This window comes from Neoarius graeffei, chromosome 27 (assembly GCF_027579695.1).
Source record: "Neoarius graeffei isolate fNeoGra1 chromosome 27, fNeoGra1.pri, whole genome shotgun sequence".
NCBI lineage: Eukaryota > Metazoa > Chordata > Actinopteri > Siluriformes > Ariidae > Neoarius > Neoarius graeffei.
Window position 1 is genome coordinate 51,842,496 of NC_083595.1, and position 24,302 is coordinate 51,866,797.

The following is a 24,302-nucleotide window of genomic DNA, read 5'->3' on the forward strand; positions in this document are numbered from 1 at the left end:
TGATTTTCGGATTGAATGATAACTGTATAGTCGGTGATTTGTGATTTTTTTTTCAGACAAAAACATACATATTTACAACCCTGTCATTATCTGGAACTGAGTTTAGATTTCGAACATTCTTACGATAAAATGTCCTGCATAGTCTCTTTAAGATAAACGTCTTAATGCCACTTACCCGTGAGGTTATCAAGTAGACATTCTTCTTCGGGACCTTCCAGAGGTATAGTTGGGATACCCATCCCACAACAAAATATTTATAAGCTTCCAGGCTCTTGTAAGCTTTGAGGGCTTTGCCAGTGTAACACGATTCATGATTAACGAGAAAATTGTAAATGTCGTGGTAGGCCAGATCGGGCAAATCACCGGCACCGCAGCTCCGAATTTCCCTGAACAAGGATTGCGGCAAGTTGTACGGATCTGCAATCCCCAACCTGGAACACTTTTCCACGTAACGCTGCCTCACGTCACCTTCAAGATGCTGAACAAACTTAGACAAGTTATCGTGCGATGTAGATGGGGTATTTTCCGAAATTTCTTGGGGATTACTCCCTGGATCCATTACGCTCGCGCAAGGTAAACAATCCTGAAGCCGTCCAATATGGCGGAGTAAACACGGACGGGTCACGTGACTGCACATCCTCTATAGATTTATATGCACCCTGTCCCCTGAGGCCCCACCCACCAAAGTCTGAAGTCTGAAGGTGGAATTTAAATGTACGATATGATCAAACACTGAAATTTTTAAAATAATGTTTTAATTAAACACTACGAATCGTACCAATATTAGCTACTGTATTTACTCTCATATATTAACCTCATAGCTGGAGCAAAACTACATGGGCTAATGCACAATCGATATTTTTTCACTGGGATTTTTTTTGTGACATAGCTCACTCTGTTTTCCTCTCAGCATAAAGTAGAGTGTGAGTGAGTCAACAACAGCCCAAAATAAACTCTGTCCAGGACGAGTCAGAAACAGCCCCAGCATTTATTTGTACGCTGTTGGGGGGATTAGTTTCTGTGCTTTGTGTAAGCCAGTTATTCAGCTCCACACTCCTATCTGCCCCTCCTCATGCTATCAACACCCCCTGACCCCTTTCTGCACCCCCTGCCCCTCCCCTGATGCCTATATATTTATCTCTGTTGGATTTTATCTGCATTGCTATTGTCAGAGGATGCAAATGGGTGAATGCCAGGTTGACACTGGATTGATAGCACGAAACTATAATAACACACTGGTGATATGGAGTTGTAGCGATGTTTAAGTTGTCTGTTTGCCGCAATGCACTGAATGTGAAATAAATGACAGAGTGTAAGGTTAAAGTGCAGAACAGTGAAGCAGTGATACTGATAATGGTATCATGTAGAGGGCAGATCCCGTGCCTCAGTGTGGTTTGTGAAAATATCAAGAGGAGGCATGACAGTGTCTTCTAACAGTACATGTAACCTGATAAAAAAAAAGAAAAAAAGATCTGTCTGGTGTTTAATAAGTACATTTAATAGAGAACATGAGCATGTGGAGCAGTATCAGCTGTTCGATGCCATTAATTTCTTGCACACAAACTTTTTCGCAGGTGAGTGGGCAGAGAAGCAGAGCACTGAGACACACTTTCAGTCTGCACTATCTAAACGTTGCTCATGAATCGAGGTGCAATTCACATCAACACATGGCACTCGTTTTTAACGACGTTCACACTCACTGAGACTGCTCTGCACATTTTAATTTTAACACAGTTTAAATGTCATAACATCTTTAATACAAGGCTTAGCATGAGGAGATGATTGCTAGCAGCGCACGGCAGCAACTGGCATAAACAGAGTGAAATAAAATGTTCCTGATGCCCCTGTTTAATTGACACTAATTATTATATGGCACAATCTACTTCTGGTAAAATCGTGCACTCTGAGTGGTTCCTTGGCGAGCAGAATTTTCCCGTAATGCCCATGGGCAATTACAGGCTGTCTTTCCAAGGCGCTGGCTTTCATCCATCCATTATCCATAACCACTTATCCTGTACAGGGTCACAGGCAAGCTGGATCCTATCCCAGCTGACTACGGGCGAAAGGCGGGGTACACCCTGGACAAGTTGCCAGGTCATCACAGGGTCGACACACAGAGACAAACAACCATTCACACTCACATTCACACCTACGCTCAATTTAGAGTCACCAGTTAACCTAACCTGCATGTCTTTGGACTGTGGGGGAAACCGGAGCACCCGGAGGAAACCCACATGGACACGGGGAGAACATGCAAACTCTACACAGAAAGGCCCCTGTTGGCCGCTGGGCTCAAACCCAGAATCTTCTTGCTGTGAGGCGACAGTGCTAACCACTACACCACTGTGCTGCCCACATTGGCTTTCAGTGTTGCAAAAAAACAAACAAAAGCAAAATGACAAAGATGAACTGGAAATCAGAACGGAATTAAAAACAGCCAAAAGACAACCAAGATTCACCAAGTTATTCAAGGAATGAGCAACGAAGTGCATTTAGAAACTGCCAACCGCTAACAGAAATTCAGTTTTGAAACCACTAGCTGTTTATATTCTGCACGCGTGACTCAACTACGTGACAAATATGATGTAACTGAAACGTCACGCCTCGTTATAATGACCGTCTAGTTTAATCTTATAAATAAAAAAGGCATATAATAAACTCCTTATTAACCTCGCTTGCTCGGTCTTTACAGGAAAACGTAGTCTCAGTCCGTACTGTCAAGACTTCGGTCTGATATTTCCCCATAAAGACCAAGCAAGCAAAGCTAATAAATAGTATTTACTCATTCTGGTATTAGTATTACCAGAATACAAATAAATAAATAAATAAATAAATAAATAAAAAACAACATGTACTCAGTCTGGAAGAAATTGTATTGATGCATCCCGAGTGCGAATATGAAGTAAACTAAATCAACAACACCTAAGATACTTTATGTTGAAGAAAGTGGTCACTCATCTGGCATCACCCAGAAGACACCAACCAACAGGTTCCTTTCTTTGCTCTGGTTTCTCTTCAGGTTTGTTCCTTATGAAGTCTCAGGGAGTTTTTCCCTGCCACTGTTACCTCTGGCTTGCTCATTATGCACTCATGTAAATTTTATATCTGGATTCCTGTAAAGGTGCTTTGTGACAATGTCCACGGTTAAAAGAGCGGCATAAATACATTATTTATTTATTATCCCCCGCCCCACGGTGGTGTAGTGGTTAGCGCTGTCGCCTCACAGCAAGAAGGTCTGGGTTCGAGCCCCGTGGCCAGCGAGGGCCTTTCTGTGCGGAGTTTGCATGTTCTCCCCGTGTCCGCGTGGGTTTCCTCCGGGTGCTCCGGTTTCCCCCACAGTCCAAAGACATGCAGGTTAGGTTAACTGGTGACTCTAAATTGAGCGTAGGTGTGAATGTGAGTGTGAATGGTTGTCTGTGTCTATGTGTCAGCCCTGTGATGACCTGGCGACTTGTCCAGGGTGTACCCCGACTTTCACCCGTAGTCAGCTGGGATAGGCTCCAGCTTGCCTGCGACCCTGTAGAACAGGATAAAGCGGCTAGAGATAATGAGATGAGATGAGATCCCCCGCCCAAATGAAGTTTGGCAGGGGTTCCGTCTGTCTGTCCATCCGGTTACATTTTCGTTTCCAGGCCATATCTTTAAAAATACTGAAGATATCTTCATGAAACTTTGTATACATATCAAGCAACATGTGACCCACAGGCGATTGCTCTAAGACAACGAGGGAGGCTCAGCCTCCTCTAAAAATGACGAACATCGTGTAGGATGAATTGCGCTAGGCTTATGTTATAGCCGACCTTATAACATTTGCTATTTCAGATCCAGAATCATAGAAATATATGTGTTCAACCCAACTACAGTGCGAAATCATTCCGTTATAACTTTCCCCAGTTCGCCTAATGTGTGCGTGAGTTTTTCCCCCTCGTGACAGCGCGATGCAGCCCAGCCTCAGTGGACTTCAATGGCATTTGGGAGCTATGCGCTTTTCAATCTCAAAATGCAAGACGGTTATTGGACAAATACTGCGAAAACGCCCGCCCACCAGACTCCCAGCCTCACAGTGGGAGGGACATGGCAAAGCTTTCCGCGAGGAGACTGGTGATTGGTGAAAGCGGCCGGATATTTTCTTTGATTGACAGCTCGTTTCAAATATAGACAGGCAGTGGTGAATTTCAGTTCAGTCCCATGCGGATTCACAAGTGCTGTGGTGTATTGTAAGAGATCGGCTTACATTTCAATTTCATTCATTACATACGGTTTCTACCAGCTTTTTTAGTTTGTATTTATTTTCATTGTAAATAAAGTGTAAATATAGTGTTGTCAAGTTTGCTATCTTAGTTCCAGAAATTTCATTTATTTGAGTGACTGAACTTGAACTTGAGGGGGCTAGTCAGCTAGCAAGAAAGCTGCGCACAGATGCCAAGCATTGCTGATTTAATTTTGGCGAAGCCATTTGCCAGTCTTCCTTTCGAGGAAAAAATTAAAATTAAAGAGCAGGGTAGACCAACGCCTCAAATTGACTTGGTGAAAAAGGTAGGGAATAATACTCGTTCCTTTCAGCTCTCCTGGTACGAGAAAGTGAATTGGCTAACAGCAAGTGACCCACATCAACAACAGTAACACTATGTTCACACTGCAGGCTGAAGTGACTCAAATCCGATTTTTTCGCCCATATGTGACCTGTATCCGATCTTTTATTGACAATATGAACGACACAGATCCGATTTTTTTCATGTCCGACCCAGGCCGTTTGGATATGTGGTCCTAATTCCGATTCCTATCCGATCTTTTCATATGCGACTTCAGTCTGAACCGCCAGGTCTCATTCATCCGACTTACACGTCATCAACAAGCCACAAACGTCACTATTCTGCGCTGAAGTAGGCGGCGGGTCTCTCAAAAAAAGTTACAACAACATGGCGCATGACATCAATGCGACTCCGCACCCACACGTTCCTTTGAACGGAGGTTGCAGTCACTACCCCGCAGAACGCCTGAGCCAAAACCCTTGCCCTCTTCCTTCTCAACCTCCTCCTTAACATCAGGCTATTGTGCATGTTCTGGCTCTGTCACAACAACAACTGCATCATCGCCAGGTACTCCATGCTGGCTACTGTCATACACAGGAAACTTTAGGTTACTTCCGTAAACACTGGCCATGCTCACTGCGTGTGACATCGTCGTATCCTGCAATGCACATGCGGAACACTTTTAGGTCACTTTTCGTTCATACTGAGGATCACATACAAGTCACATATATTTGTTAATGTGAACGACCTCACAAAAAAATCGGATTTCACAAAAAAATCGGAATTGAGCATTAAGCCTTGCAGTGTGAACGTAGTGTAAATAGGCTACTTTAGTAATATGTCATGGATGGACCAAAAATATAGAATCTGTTTAAAATGTTTATGCTGAGTATATTATATTGGAATATATATTTTTCTGGATATGAATTAAACACAGCTACAATTTGGAAAACATTTTTAAACAAAAACACAGCCGAGAACATTTCACACTACAGACCTGGATTAAAAGTGAAGGGTTATCAAAATTGTCAATAAAACATTTCTCAGTGGCGGCGCGGTGGTGTAGTGGTTAGCGCTGTCGCCTCACAGCAAGAAGGTCCGGGTTCGAGCCCCGTGGCCGGCGAGGGCCTTTCTGTGCGGAGTTTGTATGTTCTCCCCGTGTCCGCGTGGGTTTCCTCCGGGTGCTCCGGTTTCCCCCACAGTCCAAAGACATGCAGGTTAGGTTAACTGGTGACTCTAAAATTGACCGTAGGTGTGAATGTGAGTGTGAATGGTTGTCTGTGTCTATGTGTCAGCCCTGTGATGACCTGGCGACTTGTCCAGGGTGTACCCCGCCTTTCGCCCGTAGTCAGCTGGGATAGGCTCCAGCTCGCCTGCGACCCTGTAGAACAGGATAAAGCGGCTAGAGATAATGAGATGAGATGAGACATTTCTCAGTCAAAATAAGTAAAATATAGGGAAAGTGTCATTGAATGAAATGTGTGGCACCCAGCTCTATGTTTGGCTCCCCAAGGCCAGTGCTTGTGCCTATTCCAGAACACTCTGCTGTTACTGCTGAGGTTCCTGACAAAGAGCTGCTTTCAATAATGATCAATTTTTAAACAACATGCCACAATTTTAAAATATAAAATGTTAAAATACCCCCCCAACACCACCATCATGTATATTGGACAGTAGGCTAATGGGCCAAAAGAACCTGTTATTTCACAGTTTGTGACCCTGCCAACAATCAGCCAGATCAGAGGCAAGAGTATGGGCAAAATTGATGTGTTTTTTCTTTTTTCTTTTAAAATCTGGAAATATCGTAACCGACCAGCCTCCCCTGTTTGAAAGACTACCAGCCGCCACTGATGTGACCTGGTGCCTTTTGCTATTTTGGATTTTTGAAAAAAGTTGTTTTTTTTCAAATTTTTATGTGAAAATAGATTTTGCCTTAGTTTCCAAGAGCAACGTTCATTTCCGGAGCATATATCCAAAACTATCCATGATACAGATTTGAAACTTGGTATACATGTTAACAAGGTGATATAGATGTGCCTTTTCATACTAAGAAATTTGAGAAATTTTAATTTTTCATGTTTCCATGGAAACAATTTCAGGCTTAGTCTCTCAGGTTAGTCTTAGGGGTAGGTTTTGTTTCCGGAGTAGAACTTGAAAACTATGAGTGGTATGGTCTTGAAAGTTGGTATATGTATTGTTTAAGTAATGTATATGTGCCTTTTGATACTAAGAAATGTAAGACATTTTTTTTTTAGCTCCCCTGGACCAAAGGTCCTGTGGGTTTATGCCATGGGCTGCTGAGGTCAGTGTAAAGAGGTCAGGTTGGTTTCTTGCAGTAGAACTTGAAAAACGTGACAAATAATATATTGAAACTTGGTATATAGTTGGTATATAGGGTGGGGGGTATAGATGACTCTGTCTTCTTGTTTAATAATATTTTAACCTCTTGAGGCCTCAGGTGCTGGGAGGTGTGGCTCGCCAACACAGACGTACCCAAAATTAAATAAAAATAGTTCCACAATTATCAGGTCAATCTACATAATCTTAGTGTATATATGGATATCTAAGATTTCACAAAATATATTAGCAGGCTCAATAACATTGTGACTGTTACTTTGCCTGAGTAAATTGTAATAAACCAAAGGAGAATTTTACATTTTTTATCCTCAACTAAAGTTTATACTAGATTACAGTGAAAGGAGAGAACCTTATGACGAAAAGATTTGTTGCTCTAAACACTATTCCAGTGGATAACACCATGATACAAGGGTCCCATACGCAAAGGTGCCACTTTTTTCATTCAGCAATTCCTTGACTCCAACTAGACCAAAAAACATAGAAACAGCATCAAGTACATTGATACTACAAAAGTTTGACCGGGTATAGAACTTACCAAAACAGTATTTTTTAAACGTTTTACTGGAAGTCAATTATAGTAGTGTTCTACTGGACCTGGTACCGGGTCCACAGGGCTTAAGAAATTAATTAACAGGCTGCTTCTTCATCAAAGTGATTTTCAAGAAGGTCCCGTGACTGTCATGGAATTGAATTGAAAGTCTTGAAATTGAATTCATGTATTCACAAAAATACAGTGGCTCCCTTCCTATGATGCTTTGCCTGTCATGTATTTTCAGGTCCTGCATGTTTCAGGGGCTTTTTGTCCCCAGTCTCATCTTCAGAAACTGAAATGCAGCTTCAGTAGGTTCAGTAATTTATTCAAAAAGAATAGCAAAGAAGATTAAGGTTTCGTTCTTGAATAAGTTCAAAGTAATGTCTTGGGTCACTGTTCTTGTTTCCAAGTTTCCGTCAAATGAGTTTCATCCTGCTGCTTTCTGCAGTTACATCACTGAGGAATGCGGGTGAGTCAGTTCATGTGGCAGCTGAACAAACCCACTTCTCGCAGATTAGCACTGTCCTTGCTTTGACTCACTTTCCTTCATTCTATTACCCTGGAACAAGTTAATCCTCCATCCTCCGCTCATCTGTCTACACACGACTGACACAGAACCCAGCAGACTGTTTAATACAGTCTACGCTAATGTAGCCTGCTCTTTCAGGAAGGTATGTTCATTTTTTTTCACTGTAATAGAGCATATTAAAATGTTAACATATTGAAATATTGTAGGACAAGAATAAATACTCCACATTAATACTTCTTTTAAGCTAGACGGCCTTTCGATTTCATAAAATTGGTGAAATTTAGTTCCCTCTGAAATGTGGTCATTGTGATATATGTTTATTTCTGTAATATCTCACAAAATATCAGGCCATTCTGTGGCTGGGAAGTTATTTAATTTGAGGGGATTAAAGCAAATAATGTGCATGAAATCGCTCGCTTCATGCAGTCAAGCAGACAGAGGAAGTCCATTTGCACATGTGCAGGTTTACCTTCTTCTTCTTTTGGGTTTTACAGCAGCTGGCATCCACAGTGTCGCATTACTGCCATCTACAGGTTTCCCTTTGAGTGTGCACTGACAGTTCCATCATTCTGTCGCTAAACGAACAGCTGATCACACCGAGGTGCTCGCTGAGCACCCATATTTATTAGTTTGGTCCTGCGTTTCCTTTCCTTCGTATATAACATAACGTCTTTTCTTCTTGCTTTCTTTCCGTTACTGTAGTCGGTCTTTCATGTTTTATTCGCACACTCACGTCCTCCATTTTTCTCTCCTGTTTCAAATTTGTATCCCACAATGCCTTGTGTGAATGGGGAAAACCCACCACGTGATGCATGATGTAGTATCTTGAATTTGGTCATGGTGAAGAAGGAAAAAATAGCGGAGAATTTAGGGCCACGTGGCCCCTAAATTCTTTAATTGTTCTATTAAAAAACCTAATAAAATTGGAAGTCTGTGATTCAAATTCAGTAGCTTTTGGTCACTAAACAAAAATAACTGGGTGTCGGGGAAAATTATTTTTATGACTTACACGTGGGCGGCACGGAGGTGTAGTGGTTAGCGCTGTCGCCTCACAGCAAGAAGGTTCAGGTTCGAGCCCCGTGGCCAGCGAGGGCCTTTCTGTGTGGAGTTTGCATGTTCTCCCCGTGTCCGCGTGGGTTTCCTCCGGGTGCTCCGGTTTCCCCCACAATCCAAAGACATGCAGGTTAGGTTAACTGGTGACTCTAAATTGACCGTAGGTGTGAATGTGAGTGTGAATGGTTGTCTGTGTCTATGTGTCAGCCCTGTGATGACCTGGCGACTTGTCCAGGGTGTACCCCGCCTTTCGCCCGTAGTCAGCTGGGATAGGCTCCAGCTTGCCTGCGACCCTGTAGAACAGGATAAAGCGGCTAGAGATAATGAGATGAGATGAGACTTACACGTGAAAGATCTCCAGATCTCATGTCTACACTCTTTGTGTGTGTGTGTGTGTGTGTGTGTGTGTGTGTGTGTGTGTGTGTGTGTGTCCTCTTTAATTTCTTCTTCTGTGGTGGCTTTTTTCCCTGTATAAATGCCCTCTGTGTCCTCACCTCTGCCCTTTGTTTAATTCTCCTGTTGGAGAGAGAGCTGAGCGTTATTGTTCAGTCAGTTAATGATCATAACCCATCTTAAAGTTTCTCCTTGTTTATTTTATATATTTTTGGTCCCAACATTATCATTATGTCTGTCCCTACCTAATGTTATGCATATGTCTGCATCGTTGTATTTAAAACTATCATTTTTAAGTGTTAAATATTGCTAGCCTAAACTTAATTTCCAGTTTGCCGACATTTTTATTTTAATATTTGTATAGGAGCTGGAGCGGGCAGCATGATTTACATGGAGATGCTTTGTCCTTTATGTTCATTATGTCAGGCTCACAATAAATGGAGATCATCTCCAAAGAGGTCCTGGTGTCACAGTATTACTGTCTAAAACACAACGCAGAACCACACCGGTCACACGTATGCATTTGATGTTTTTATTTGAAGAATGCCCTGATTTATCTGTGTCTTCCTGTTTTTAAGGAGTTCTACCTAAAAACCCTTTTTAATCGAGAAATACTCTGAATTCTGCGGAGTTCTACATAGAACTTTTAAGGGTTCCCCTGCAGAGTAAGAACTATACATCCACACTGCCGTAGAGAGACGTTGACCCACCCACACTCACCCTCCCAGCAGCTCGTTGGGTTCCACTGTGTAATAGGAGCCGATGGGAACCTGCTTGGCGCTGACAATGCGATGCTCGAATGGGGCAGATCGAGGAGGGCAATCATCTGGGGGTGGAAAAGAAAAGAAAAAAGCACAACAACTGTGAATAAAAGAAGATAAGAGAAGTGTAATAGCTGTGAAACAGCTGAATATGACTTCTTGTCGAGGTGTGAAAGGTGCCAGGTGACATCAGCGCAGAACAGAAACAGAACAGATTTCAGATTAACGTCAGGAGCTTTGATCAAACCCTGCTGTTGTGGATGTTACAATCACGAGCGATAATGCTCTGTTGAAATGCTTGGAAGGTGCAGCTGCTTACAAAGTGTGCCAATTTATCTGATTCATCTTGGTCACAGATTTAAGCATGAACGCATCTCATGGCAGTGTGATTGAAAACATCCAACTGTCGCAACTTAGTTCTTTGTAAAAATGTGGAGAGTTTAAAGTGATTTTGTTTATATTAACACACTCTTTCTAATATCATTTCTAAGTTTCCTCTTCAAAAACTCTGAATCTTTTACAGGAATTTAGAAAGCTTTTTTTTTTTAGGAATCTACAGTACTGTGCAAAAGTCTTAGCACCCTTTTTTTTTCATACAAACTTTGTTATAGAGTTCTATTTTATGATTTCTACATTATCGAGTCAAAACATTACAAAACATTTTAGAGTTCCAAACGTTTGTTGTTGGTTTTTTTCAGCACAAAATTAAATGTTACAGAAAAAAAGTTTGTATCTGAGCAGCATATTCCATAAGAGATCACGTTTCAGATTGAAAAAGAAGCCATAATGAAGGCTGCTGGGTTTTGGTGTAAAATGAAGTGAGTGTGACAGTGTCCAGAAGAACTGTGGCTGGTTCTGTAAGATGCTCAGTAAAACCTACAGATCATTTCCACATGAAACTGCACTCACTGGACCTCAGACTACTATTTTTGTTGTTGTTGTTTGTTTTTTAAAGCAAAGAGTCGTCTCATTGGCTTTGTTTCATTTATTATGGCTTACTGATTACTGTATTTTTTTAATGTTGAAACATCTCATCTCATTATCTGTAGCCGCTTTATCCTGTTCTACAGGGTCGCAGGCAAGCTGGAGCCTATCCCAGCTGACTACGGGCGAAAGGCGGGGTACACCCTGGACAAGTCGCCAGGTCATCACAGGGCTGACACATAGACACAGACAACCATTCACACTCACATTCACACCTACGCTCAATTTAGAGTCACCAGTTAACCTAACCTGCATGTCTTTGGACTGTGGGGGAAACCGGAGCACCCGGAGGAAACCCACGCGGACACGGGGAGAACATGCAAACTCCACACAGAAAGGCCCTCGCCGGCCACGGGGCTCGAACCCAGGACCTTCTTGCTGTGAGGCGACAGCGCTAACCACTACACCACCGTGCCGCCCATGTTGAAACATTTCATTTCATTATTTTTAAGCCATGTTTGGTCGATAGCATTTCTTTACATGTGCCTCAGACTTTTGCACAGTGCTGTATGTCCTGCTTCAGGAAGCTTTTTCATCCTTTGCTTTCAAAGAAACATAGGACCCTCCCTTTAATAGCCTGTAGGACATTTTCAGGAACTCGTGTTCTTCTTTGTGAGCTCAAAAACATTTTCTGCAACCTATGAACTCTTACGAGTGTTTTTCATGAACTCAAGAACTTTTGCTAAATTTCCACCAGAAGAACCTGAGACAAGTCTGACTCCAAACTGTGATGAGGTGAGGTAGGAAGCAAGTCTACAACAAACACCTCAACGCTGAGTGAGGAGATGCTAAAATCGTGTTAAAGGTGCAATAATTAATTTCTTAATTATTGCAAGTGCAAATAATGTGGAAAACATTTAAAACATGATAAAAGAAAATAATGGTTTGAGCCATGACCTCAGCACAAGTGTATCTAGAGTGCTTGTTTGTGATTAGACGGACCATCTGTCAGTCATTTTATAGACACTCCCTATCTTCCCTTCACTCCGCCCCATTTTAGAAATCAGCAAGCTCCCAGCGCAGCCTGATAATTCTCCTGTGAGCAAATATTTCACTCTGTGCTTTGAAAAAACTTAGCAGCAGTGAATGCAATAAAACTTGAATAAACACTGGCAGTGCTTTTCCAAGATGGAGTCATTTGTTTCTGGTGAAGTCTTGATCTAGAGAAGAAGCTACACGCAGAATTTCCTACGTTTTTCCTGGAAAACCAACTTTTATATAACAAATCAAACAGATAGATACTACAGTTTTTTTGTCATTATGAAGACAAAAATATAGCAGGAACATGCTCAGGCAAATCACTGAGTTGAATTTTGCATGTTTATAGTGCTTTCACTTGGTTTTTAAGCAGATGAATGGTCTATCATTTAGCTAGCAACATGCTAACATGCTATCAGAGTTTAGAGCTCATAAGAGCTTATTACAAAGAAAAAGAAAAGAAGGTAAAGGAATTCGTGAACATCCTCATGAATCAGTATTAGCAGAATTTTGCATACTTATGAGTATAGTGTTAAAAATTGGGCTTGATAATGCTAACTCTGTTTGAGCCTCATGAATCTGTATAAGCAGAATTTTGCATATTAATGAGTACGTAGTTGTACATTTGCATATTTTGTAGATTCAAATATTTGCAAACAGCAGTAAGCCATAATAAATGAAACAAAGTCAATATTTGGTGTGAGATGTCTCTTTGCTTTAAGAAAAAAAATAGTAGTTTTTTGGGGGGTTTGCATATTTACGAGTAGGTTCTGGGCGTGGCACTTTGTGTACATGGTGGTAGGAATGTGGTTTTCATGGTCAAAGAGTAAAAACAAACAATTCAGTCTTATTCAACTTCAAATATTTCAGAACTAGATACTTAATCTTGCAAAATTTTGACAAATCATACCTAACTGCACCTTTAGGTGGAAACCTGTGCTCATTTCTCGTTAAATTATTTCCAGAACCTTTGTTTTTTACCCACCGATGATAGGAAACTGTAAATCCAGGCCTGGAGATTTTGAATTAGCATCGCTCTGTGGTGCAAAACTCGCCGCTTCGATGTGGTTCAAAGGCTCTGACTTGTTCTGGGGTGCTTTAAGCTTTTCGGGAACCCCATCTGCAGTCTCAGTGTTAGTTTTCTGGGTGACTGGTTCGGGTTTTGGCTCACACTCAGCTTGTCTCAACTGTGGAGTTTCCAGAGCAGCTGTCTCCTTCTGTTCCAAGTTTTCCGTGATTGGCACATTTGGCTTTGTGGCGTGATGCGGCTCAGCTTTAGGGACGTCTTTGGTTTTTTGCTCACATTCCGTCTTCTGCTTCGGCTCCTCTTTTTTAATTAAAGAGTCCACAGACAGCAGGACATCAGCTGCAGGAATGTCCGTCTGCTCAGGAGCGCTGCATGTTTCTGGGGTTTTTCTAGAAATATATAATCAAAATAATTTGTTTAATAATCTTTCAATATGGTTCTTATCACATTTATGTACATTAAAGCTTTGTCTTATGAACACCATGTAACTTGTCAGAGATCAACAGGGCACAAGCACCGGAGTGAACTGGAACTGCCAATGAGCAGGTGATAAACAGGAACTCTGAGTTTACTCTGCTCAGCTGAAATTCGCTATGGAGTTCCTTTCACCCTAGAATATTTGAGCCTAATTAGTGTTCAGCCCTGCTCCTTTCCTCAGGAACTACAGCTTAGGTTTCGCATCTAATCAAACACGTGACGTTTAACCTTTTAAACAAGTGTTAATTTCTCTACTAAAAGCCCATTTACACTGCTGGAACCTTTTCAGGAATAAAGGAACTTTTTATGGAGTTTTTTCTGAAGAAAAAAATAATTACCAAAAAAAAGAATTTGTTAAGTAGTTTTTTTTTCCAGAAATGCAGAACCTTTCAAGGAGAGGTTTTTTTTCAGGAGTCATGGATATTTTCAGGAACTCAGGCTTTTTTTTTTTTGAGAAACCCACAAACAGTTTCAGGAAATTGAGCACGTACTGTATTTAGAAACCCAGGAACTTTTCAACAAACATTTCAGAAACCCAAGAACCTTTTCAGGAACTTCGGCTAAAGGCTCAGCTATACTGCAGGAACAATTTTTGGAATAAATGGCTCTCAGCCACCTTTTTAGAAGTCTATCATTTAAAGGAACTTCTTCCAAGAGTCATGAACCTTGATGAATCAGGAACTCAGACATGATATGTTTATAAACCTAGGAACATTTTAATGAACATTTCAGGCATTTGGGCACCTTTTAGAAACCCAGAAACAAGGAACTTTTAAGGGACTCCAGAACATGTTTATAAATATAGGAACTAGTCATGGAGCTTTTACAGGAAACTGAATTTTAGAAAATGTGGAAGTTTTTAATGAACATTTCAGGAATTTGGGCACCTTTTCAGAAAACCAGGAACATTTTTGAGGAACGTGGGCAGATATGTAGAAACAGAGTAACCTTGTAAGGACATCTTTTCAGGAACCAAGGAACTTTTTATTCAGGAACTCAAGTTAGAATTAAAAAAAAGAGCTCTAGCAATGTTTCAGGAAACCAAGGACCTTTTTGGAAAGCTTTTTTGAAACCCAGGACCTTTTAGGTGCCTATGTTCTTTTTCAGGAACCAATTACCTTACGCTCCTGGAGGAACCTGACTTATAGTTCTGTGGTGGAGAACTCACTGTTTAAATGTCTTTTGAAAAGGTTCCTAACATTACTGGTTTCCAGAAAATGTTCCTGGGTTTCTGAAAAGGTCCCTGTGATGTTAGCAAGTTCCCGAAAATGAAACATGCATAGAAGTAACGTGAACATAACTCTCACAAGAATGGGCGATGGGTGGATGTAAGTGCAGGAAGAGTTTCATTTAAAGCAAGCTGGCAAACAATTCCAAAATGTGAGGCAAAGAGCATAAACAGGAACAGGCAAAGTTCAGGCAATTGGCAAACAGTATCTCATCTCATTATCTCTAGCCGCTTTATCCTGTTCTACAGGGTCGCAGGCAAGCTGGAGCCTATCCCAGCTGACTACAGGCGAAAGGCAGGGTACACAGCAAACAGTATAAAGAAGGCAAGGCAAAATGTGGTGTGAGAACAGAAAACAAAGTCGAAACCAGAGGAGCAGAGCCTGTATCAAAGCTTGGTTATGTCAGATCCAAGGAACAGATTGTATACTTCGCAAAGTCTGTGTGTGAAGATATATGCACAGGCTGTGATTGTGCTCTGATCAGGAACAGGTGCATGGTGCTGCACGCGAGTTGCAGTCGAGCACCAACGCACCCAGACATGACAATAATGAGCAAAGTGAAACGTTTCTGGTGAAACTTTTGCTTTACACAGTTCCTGGAGTGAGATGAGAATGCAGAACAGGAACTCTTCCAAGAGTTTTTTTTTCAGGAGAGTTCAGGAACATCTTTAGTTCCTCAAAAAAGAAACAAAAATTAAGTTGGTGGCCTTCAACCTCTCATTACATAACCTATCATTCTTATGACCCCAGGTTATGTTTACTAGAATGTTCTTCATACATCACAACAATGAGAGACCATTACAAAGGACAAAAGGAACGTCGAGAATTCCACCACTGCAATTTCACACAGTTTATTTCCAGGCTTTCAAAGTTCCTTTGTGTTCTGAACCAACTGCAGCTTGAACAAGATCTCATTACATCTCTCCAGTCAACAGAAAGAACATGGAAAGTCCTCGTAAAAACACATCCATCCTCAAGCACGAGTGACAGAAGCCTTTGTTGTTAACGTATCATACACACGTTTCATGTTTCAGTAATACAACAAATCAATGCATGCAATCATTCTGAGTGCGATATGCCTCTCCAAACACTCCAAACAGTGCAACAATACATCACTGTGGATGTGTGTGTACACGTGTGAGGATGAGTATGAATGTTTCTGTTCTCTGAGATGATCCTTCTTGCTTGGATTTTATTTTTATTTCTGTATTCTGCTGCAGTGGAATTACAATACAACTCTCAAATACAGTAGAATATATGAGAACAATACATTTCCACTGATTTTCCACCAAGGTGGATGATATGGTTAAGGAGAAAGAGAGAGAGAGAGAGAGAGAGAGAGAGAGAGAACTAACATCTGAGAGTCGACTCGCTATGAAAATCATTTGTTCTGCTGGACTCATGGTAACCTGTGGCTTTTTTTTTCTTAGCGCATGCTTTAACCTTCATCCTCTAATGAGCATGAGGACAAACCATAGGTTAAAAAGAGAAAGTGTTTTCAAATGACAGGAGCACAATGCCGAGTCTTTCATTAGTGCGTTTTTGCGCCAGCATGAAAGCCAGATGAAGACTAGAGTAAGACAGACCAGCTGAAATCATGCAGCTACAGGTCAAGAGCTTCAGCTAATGTTCACATCAAACACCAGAAGGATAAAAAAAAAACCTCAGTGATCTCAGTGACCCTGCCTGAAGCATGGCTATTCATGAAAGTCTGAGCATTTCAGAAACTTCTCATCTCCTGGGATGTTCACAATTTTCATAAATATATCTAGACTTTACTTTTACAGAATGTTGCAGGGGTAAAAGAACATCTGGCAGTTCTGCAGGTGCAGACTTGTTGATCAGACAAGATCAGAGGAGAACAATCAGACTGGATCAAGTGACATGAAGGCTACGGTAACTCAAGCGAGACTGTCAGTGACAGCGTGGCTCACTCCAGCCCCGTTTAGTCCAGAAGGAACGATCTAAAGTGGGCCACCTTGCGGAGTTCTACTCTCAACCAGTCCAGCTCAAATATTTGCCAGAAAGAATCCAAAATGGCAAGGAATTGACTGAGAAGAAGTGATTTTTGTTGAACTGCTCATTAACACTTGATTAGTCCATAACGTCATTAATAATTGTAATTAAGCAAATCTGGGTAGAAGTTATATGCACCCTAGGAGTTATATGCCAGAAAGAATCAAAATCAGTGAAGAATTGAGAGAGAAGAAGCAATTTTCGTGAAATTTGGACGACGCCAGACGAGTGATGGACAACACATGATGGCATAAACTCATCACCTGTTGGCCAGATGAGCTAATAACTACTCTTTACAACTGTGGTGAGCAGAAAAGCATCGTGCAACATGTTGATAAAGAAGAAACACATCAGGTTCCACTTCTCAGGACTCTGAGGCTATCATAGAAACAGATTCACCAAGGAATGCTTTTCCAAGATCCACCAGATCTTTCTGTGACCAGATCTAATTATTTAACAAATTACTTGGCGAAGGCAAAGTGAATATTGGTGAATAATAACCAAGATGAAATCCATCCATTATCTGTAGCTGCTTATCTTGTGTAGGGTCATGGGTGAGCTGGATCCTATCCCAGCTGACTATGGGCGAAAGGTGGGGTACACCCTGGACAAGTCACCAGATCATCGCAGGGCTAACACGTAGAGACACACAACCATTCACACTCACATTCACACCTACGGTCAATTTAGAGTCACCAGTTAACCTAACCTGCATGTCTTTGGACTGTGGGGGAAACCGGAGCACCCGGAGGAAACCCACGCGGACACGGGGAGAACATGCAAACTCCACACAGAAAGGCCCTCGCCGGCCACGGGGCTCGAACCCAGACCTTCTTGCTGTGAGGCGACAGCACTAACCACTACACCACCGTGCCGCACCGAGATGAAATCATTTATTTAAAACTTCAACAGCAGCATATAAATGTAATAACAGCGTGGTACAGACTTGTGTCACTGACCTATGCCAAGCTACATAAAACACTTTGTTTTGAAATCAATAAAATAAATCACAATCCCACTTTACATTTGAATAGTTTTAGACCAAACTTCGTAACATCTTTAGTGCTTTTAGGAACAGCATTTTCTTTCATCATTTCTAATTCTTCCTCACTTACGGTGACGAAACGATCGGCTGCCATTTTGCTGAGTTGCTCGAGTTGATTATCAAGAAATAGTCTAAATTTCTTGACCAATCATTGAGCGCGATTTTCTATAATTACCTCCGTATTTATACTAATAAAAGATCTAAACCTGATATTGTGTCATTAGTAAGACTAGTAAGTTGCTACTCTCACTTCTACTGATGTAGTTATTACACTATTTTTTTTTTTAATGTTACTGACCCCTGGTTACGACAAATGTAAAACCAAAGCTTTTATCCCAGAAAAACAGAACACACTGTGGTGTAACACCACAGAAAGACCCATTAATGAGTGTTTAAAGCTAAAACACCATTTTACACAATTTTAGACATTTCTAAATCCCACCTGAGGGGAAATCCCCGAGCTCTGTTCAAACGTTCTTGACTGAACACATGAAGGAAGTGATTAGCAGCTGATGAGCTGAACTGAGTGTGTCAGAGCAGATGAGGTCGAACCCAAATCCCTGCTGCACTGGGGTTTAGGAGAATCAGCTCCACAAGACTGAATTGTTTCAATTTTACAGGCTCACCTCTCGAGGTGAGAAGCTGCAGTCACGGAGATGGTCTCTGCAGGCAAGACTTCATGATCTTTGCTCACTTCGGGCACTTCAGACTCAGTCGGGCTCTCAGGAGCGAAGGCCTGGACCCGATCCGGCTCTCTGCTCTTCAGCGTCACCTCCTTCAGCCTGCGCTGGGATTTAGGAACTGGAGCTTCCTTTGTGACAGCTGGAGAGGAACCAAGGGCTGGAGTTTTAATTTTATGTTCTTGATGCTTGTGTGGGACTAGAGAAACTGTACACGTGAATCAGTGGCAGAGTTACAAATTTATAGCAATGCAATTGTAGGATAGCTAGCTAGCTAGCTAGCTAGCTAGCTAGCTAGATAGATAGATAGATAGATAGATAGATAGATGCATCTCATTTTAATATCAGTTAGGTGTGAAAGAAGCAATATGAATGCAAATGCAATTCCAAAAGTACATTACATGAACATTTACATGGTCCTACTGTACACGTCAATCCTGTTACTGTACTGTACACGTCGACCATGTTATTGTACATGTCAATATTATAACTGTACACATCAACTCTCTTACTGTACATGTCAATTCTGTTCCTGTACATGTCAACTCTGTTATTGCACATGTCAACTCTGTTACTATACACATTAATATTATTGTACATGTCAACCCTGTTACTTTACATGTCAATCCTGTTACTGTACATGCCAACTATGTTACTGTACACATCAACATTGTTATTGAACATCAATCCTTCTACTGTGCATGTCAATATTGTTATTGTACACGTCAATCCTGTTACTGTGCATGTCAATCCTCTTACTGTACATATCAATCCTGTTACTGTACACGTCAATCCTGTTACTGTACATGTCAATCCTGTTACTGTACACATCAATCCTGTTACTGTGCATATCAATCCTGTTACTGTACACGTCAATCCTGTTACTGTGCATATCAATCCTGTTACTGTGCATATCAATCCTGTTATTGTGCATGTCACCTATGTTACTGTACATGTCAATCCTGTTACTGTGCATATCAATCCTGTTACTGTACACGTCAATCCTGTTACTGTGCATATCAATCCTGTTACTGTACATATCAATCCTGTTACTGTGCATATCAATCCTGTTACTGTGCATATCAATCCTGTTATTGTGCATGTCACCTGTGTTACTGTGCATATCAATCCTGTTACTGTGCATATCAATCCTGTTACTGTACACGTCAATCCTGTTACTGTGCATATCAATCCTGTTACTGTGCATATCAATCCTGTTACTGTACACGTCAATCCTGTTACTGTGCATATCAATCCTGTTACTGTGCATATCAATCCTGTTACTGTACACGTCAATCCTGTTACTGTGCATATCAATCCTGTTACTGTGCATATCAATCCTGTTACTGTACACATCAATCCTGTTACTGTGCATATCAATCCTGTTACTGTACATGTCAATCCTGTTATTGTGCACATCAATCCTGTTACTGTGCATATCAATCCTGTTACTGTACACGTCAATCCTGTTACTGTGCATATCAATCCTGTTACTGTGCATGTCAATCCTGTTACTGTACATGTCAATCCTGTTACTGTGCATATCAATCCTGTTACTGTACACGTCAATCCTGTTATTGTGCACATCAATCCTGTTACTGTGCATATCAATCCTGTTATTGTGCATATCAATCCTGTTACTGTACATGTCAATCCTGTTATTGTGCATATCAATCCTGTTACTGTACATGTCAATCCTGTTATTGTGCACATCAATCCTGTTACTGTGCATATCAATCCTGTTATTGTGCATATCAATCCTTTTACTGTGCACATCAATCCTGTTATTGTGCATGTCACCTATGTTACTGTACACATCAATATTGTTATTGAACGTCAATCCGTTTACTGTACACATCAATATTGTTATTGTACATGTCAATCCTGTTACTTTACACGTCAATCCTGTTACTGTACACGTCAATCCTCTTACTGTGCATATCATCCTGTTTCTACAATCTTGAGGTTTATTTCAAAGATTGCTGGAGGCACTGATTCGAGACAATAACCCATGTATATTTTATGCTCAAATCAATAAATATTTTTTGTGTTACTACCCCTCATTCCTAAAATAATAATAAACATGAAGCTATCACAGTCTCTATAATTAGTTCTGTTGATATGGATGTGCTGCTAATAAAACGCAAGGCGTGAGGATTGTGTGAGCTGACTTTTAAATAAAGCAGACTTTTTAGCGACTGAGCTTAAAGTGCATTGACAGATTGATGTTAAGTTTTCTTCTCCCTATGTGAGCGGTATCCAGTTTCCTCTCCTGTAGGTGTCACGTGTCACATGACAAATTCCAACCTTCCAGAGGATCTGCATTGCATGCTCAGATTCCTATTGCATTTCTTTCTGTCGCTCACCTCTCACATCATCACTGGGCAACTCAGGGCTGTGTTAAAGGCTCCATTTTGCTCAGCACCTGACTGATGATCATGTAGGAGGCTGCTTAGTACAAGCTCTGGGACTGAATTCTCAGTATATGTTCAGGAAAGTGTTATTGCGATGATTAAATGTCTGAGATGAATCCTTTACATTTTATGTTCAATTAAATAACCTCTAATATCGTGGCCTACTGCACATTATATAGCTAAATTACAGAACTTTAGGAATTTGGGGGAACATATTGTACAGTGCTTCATTTGACAAAATGATAAAAAGATATTCGTATTCACATTTTGGTAAATTACCTCTGTGTAGTTCACATCTCCGAGATTGCCAGATTTTCTTTGAAGTATCCCAGATGAGGATTTTCAGTAGTGCCTAGACCACTGTCTTAAAGCACAGCACTCACCTTTAAACACCCCAAAAAATCTGTTTCATTATTGTCACAAAAATGTAATAGGGTGTCAAGGTGTCAAATGAGTGAACATTTTCACATTTTGGATTTCCCTTTCTGAATTTGGTATATTTGAGGTTTTTTTTATTTAATAACTTGTAAGCCCAATCTTTGTTCTAACTCTTCCAGATCAGGTCTGGAAATCAGATTTTTTTTCCCCCCTAAAATTGTAAAATAAGCTGTCCATTTTCCTCCTTTTATTCTATTTAACCACCATGGGGGATGCAAGTTTTATATCCGTGATTGGATAGCAAATGTTGGTTTCATAATATAGACATCATTATTCTGTTATCATGCCATCTTATTCTCAACCCAAAAAGCCTCGGGTGAGCTTTATTTCTGGCAAATGAAGAATATTCCTATGACTTTATGACTTCGGTGAAAGACTCGAACTCCTACCTGCAGGTTGCACATTAATTTCCTCTGGAGCCTGAGTTCCTGTGTGACAGACAGAGCTTTTGTCCTTCGTGGTATCCTCATCTGATGTAGTTTTCTGGGAAAGAAAAAGGAAAGATAAAGGTGTCACAAATTGTTTTTGGATGAAGAAAAATACCTGCTGCAGCTGTTAGGGTTTTGCTGGGATTCGAACCTGGTTCGTTGGTGTGATAATCCAGCAAACCCCCACTAGGCCACCAGGGGGATGACTCAAATGCAGAGGCGTGAGGCGGAAGTAGAAAAAGAATCAAAAGGTTTATTTAAACTATATACACTATATACAGGGCAAAACAAAAGACAAAAAAAAAAAAAACCAAAGAGTATAATCCAAAAGAAAAGCAAAGTGCAAAAATACAAAAGCTAAGAAGATCAAAAAACACAGTACAAAGGAAACTGGAGATAAACATAACAGCACAAAGACTCCGTGACAAGAGGACTGAACTCAGGGGTATAAATAGACAAACTAATTAAGGACACAGGTGAAGATAATTAGGCAATTAACACAAACACAAAACACAGGAACAGTGGCGGCCTCTAGAGGCCAAAATAAACACGACATGAAAAGGAAATAACAGCGGCCTCTAGAGGCCAAAACAGTCCTAGTCCTAACAGGACCCCCCCCTCTAGGAGCGTCTCCTGACGTTCCCAGGGCGATCTGGATGGGCCGAATGGAAGTCCCGACATAGTTCTTTATCAAGGACATCCCGAGCAGGAACCCAGCAGCGCTCCTCAGGACCATAGCCCTCCCAGTCCACCAGATATTGCAACCCGCCGCGGACCCGGCGGGAGTCAAGCAGGCGATTCACAGTGAACACAGTCTGCCCCTGGAAGATGCGGGGGGGTGGGGGGTTCCTAGGGGCAGGGGCATACGTAGACGTCAGTACGGGCCGTAACAGGGAAACATGGAAAGTGGGGTTGATCCTCAGAGTCCGGGGCAACTGGAGCCGGTAGGAGACAGGGTTCACCCTGCGCACCACCTTGAAGGGGCCAATGTAGCGAGGAGCAAGCTTGCGGTTCTCCACCCGCAGTGGAAGGTCCTTAGTGGACAGCCAAACACGCTGCCCAGGGCGGAAAGCGTGTGCAGGTCTTCTATGGCGGTTGGCCTGAGTCTGGTTGGTTCTGGAGGTCTGTATGAGGGTCTTCCTGACCTTGCTCCAGGTCTTGCGACACCGTCTCACATATTGGTTGACCGAGGGCACCCCCGCGTCCTCCTCCTGGTCCGGGAACAGAGGTGGCTGGAACCCGAATTGGCACTGGAATGGCGACAGCTTGGTGGCCGATGACTGCAGGGTGTTGTGGGCGTACTCCGCCCATGGCAGCCAGGTGCTCCACGATGTCGGGTTATCCATAGCCAGGCCTCGCAGGGTGGTTTCCAGGTCCTGGTTGAGCCTCTCCGTCTGACCATTGGACTGTGGGTGAAACCCAGAGGAGAGGCTGGCAGTGGCTCCGATGACCTTGCAGAACCCGTGCCACACTCGGGAGGAGAACTGGGGCCCTCGGTCTGAGACGATGTCCTGTGGAAGACCAAAGACTCGGAAGACATGATTAAACAAAAGTTTCGCAGTTTCAAGAGCAGAGGGGAGTTTGCACAGTGGTATGAAGCGGCAGGCCTTGGAGAATCTGTCAACTAAGACCAAAATGACCGTGTTACCTTGTGACTCAGGGAGACCCGTGATAAAGTCGACTGCTACGTGGGACCAGGGACGCCGGGGAATGGTCAGAGGATGCAGGAGACCCTGGGGACGCTGTCGTGGGTTCTTGGTTCTGGTGCAAACCTCACAGGACAGGACAAATGACCTTACTTCCTTCTCCATGTTAGGCCACCAGAAGCGTCTTTTCAGGAAGTCCAGGGTCCTCCGAGCTCCCGGGTGGGCGGTGAGAGGGGAAGAGTGACCCCACTGGAGAACCTTGGCCCGGGCTTGATGTGGGACGTACAAGAGGCCTGGTGGCCCCGTCCCAGGACCGGGGTCCTGGCGTTGGGCTCGTCGGACAGCCTCCTCAATACCCCAGCGGACAGGGGCCACAATCCGGGACACAGGGATAATAGGCCCGACTTCATTCTCCCTGTTAGTGGCAGAGAACAGTCTGGACAGTGCGTCAGGTTTGGTGTTCTTGGAGCCGGGGCGGTATGAGAGGGTGAAGTCAAACCGACTGAAAAACAGGGCCCACCTAGCCTGTCGAGGGTTCAGTCTCTTGGCTTGCTGGAGGTACTCCAGGTTCTTGTGGTCAGTCCAAACCAGGAATGGATGTTGTGCTCCCTCCAGCCAGTGCCTCCACTCCTCAAGGGCCAGTTTGACCGCTAGCAGTTCTCGATCCCCCACATCGTACCGGGACTCAGCAGGACTCAGGCGGTGGGAGAAGTAAGCGCAGGGGTGCAGCTTTCCTTCCGAACGTTGAGAGAGCACCGCGCCGACACCACTGTCCGAGGCGT

The 24,302-nt window shown here is 42.3% G+C and overlaps 1 protein-coding gene across 3 annotated transcripts in view; it reads right to left on the reverse strand.

Annotated features, from left to right (window-relative positions):
• mylk3 (myosin light chain kinase 3) overlaps positions 1-24,302 on the reverse strand; it is an 82,895-nt gene that overhangs the window by 52,014 nt on the left and 6,579 nt on the right. For 2 of the 3 annotated variants that reach the window (XM_060911306.1, XM_060911305.1), the window contains exons 2-5: positions 21,836-21,929; positions 18,541-18,736; positions 13,106-13,536; positions 10,118-10,223 (exon numbers count right to left, since the gene is read on the reverse strand). In XM_060911306.1, coding sequence (XP_060767289.1) covers positions 10,118-10,223; positions 13,106-13,536; positions 18,541-18,736; positions 21,836-21,929 — 827 coding nt within the window. The remainder of the gene's footprint in view (positions 1-10,117; positions 10,224-13,105; positions 13,537-18,540; positions 18,737-21,835; positions 21,930-24,302) is intronic. The other variant, XM_060911307.1, reaches the window with a different exon arrangement.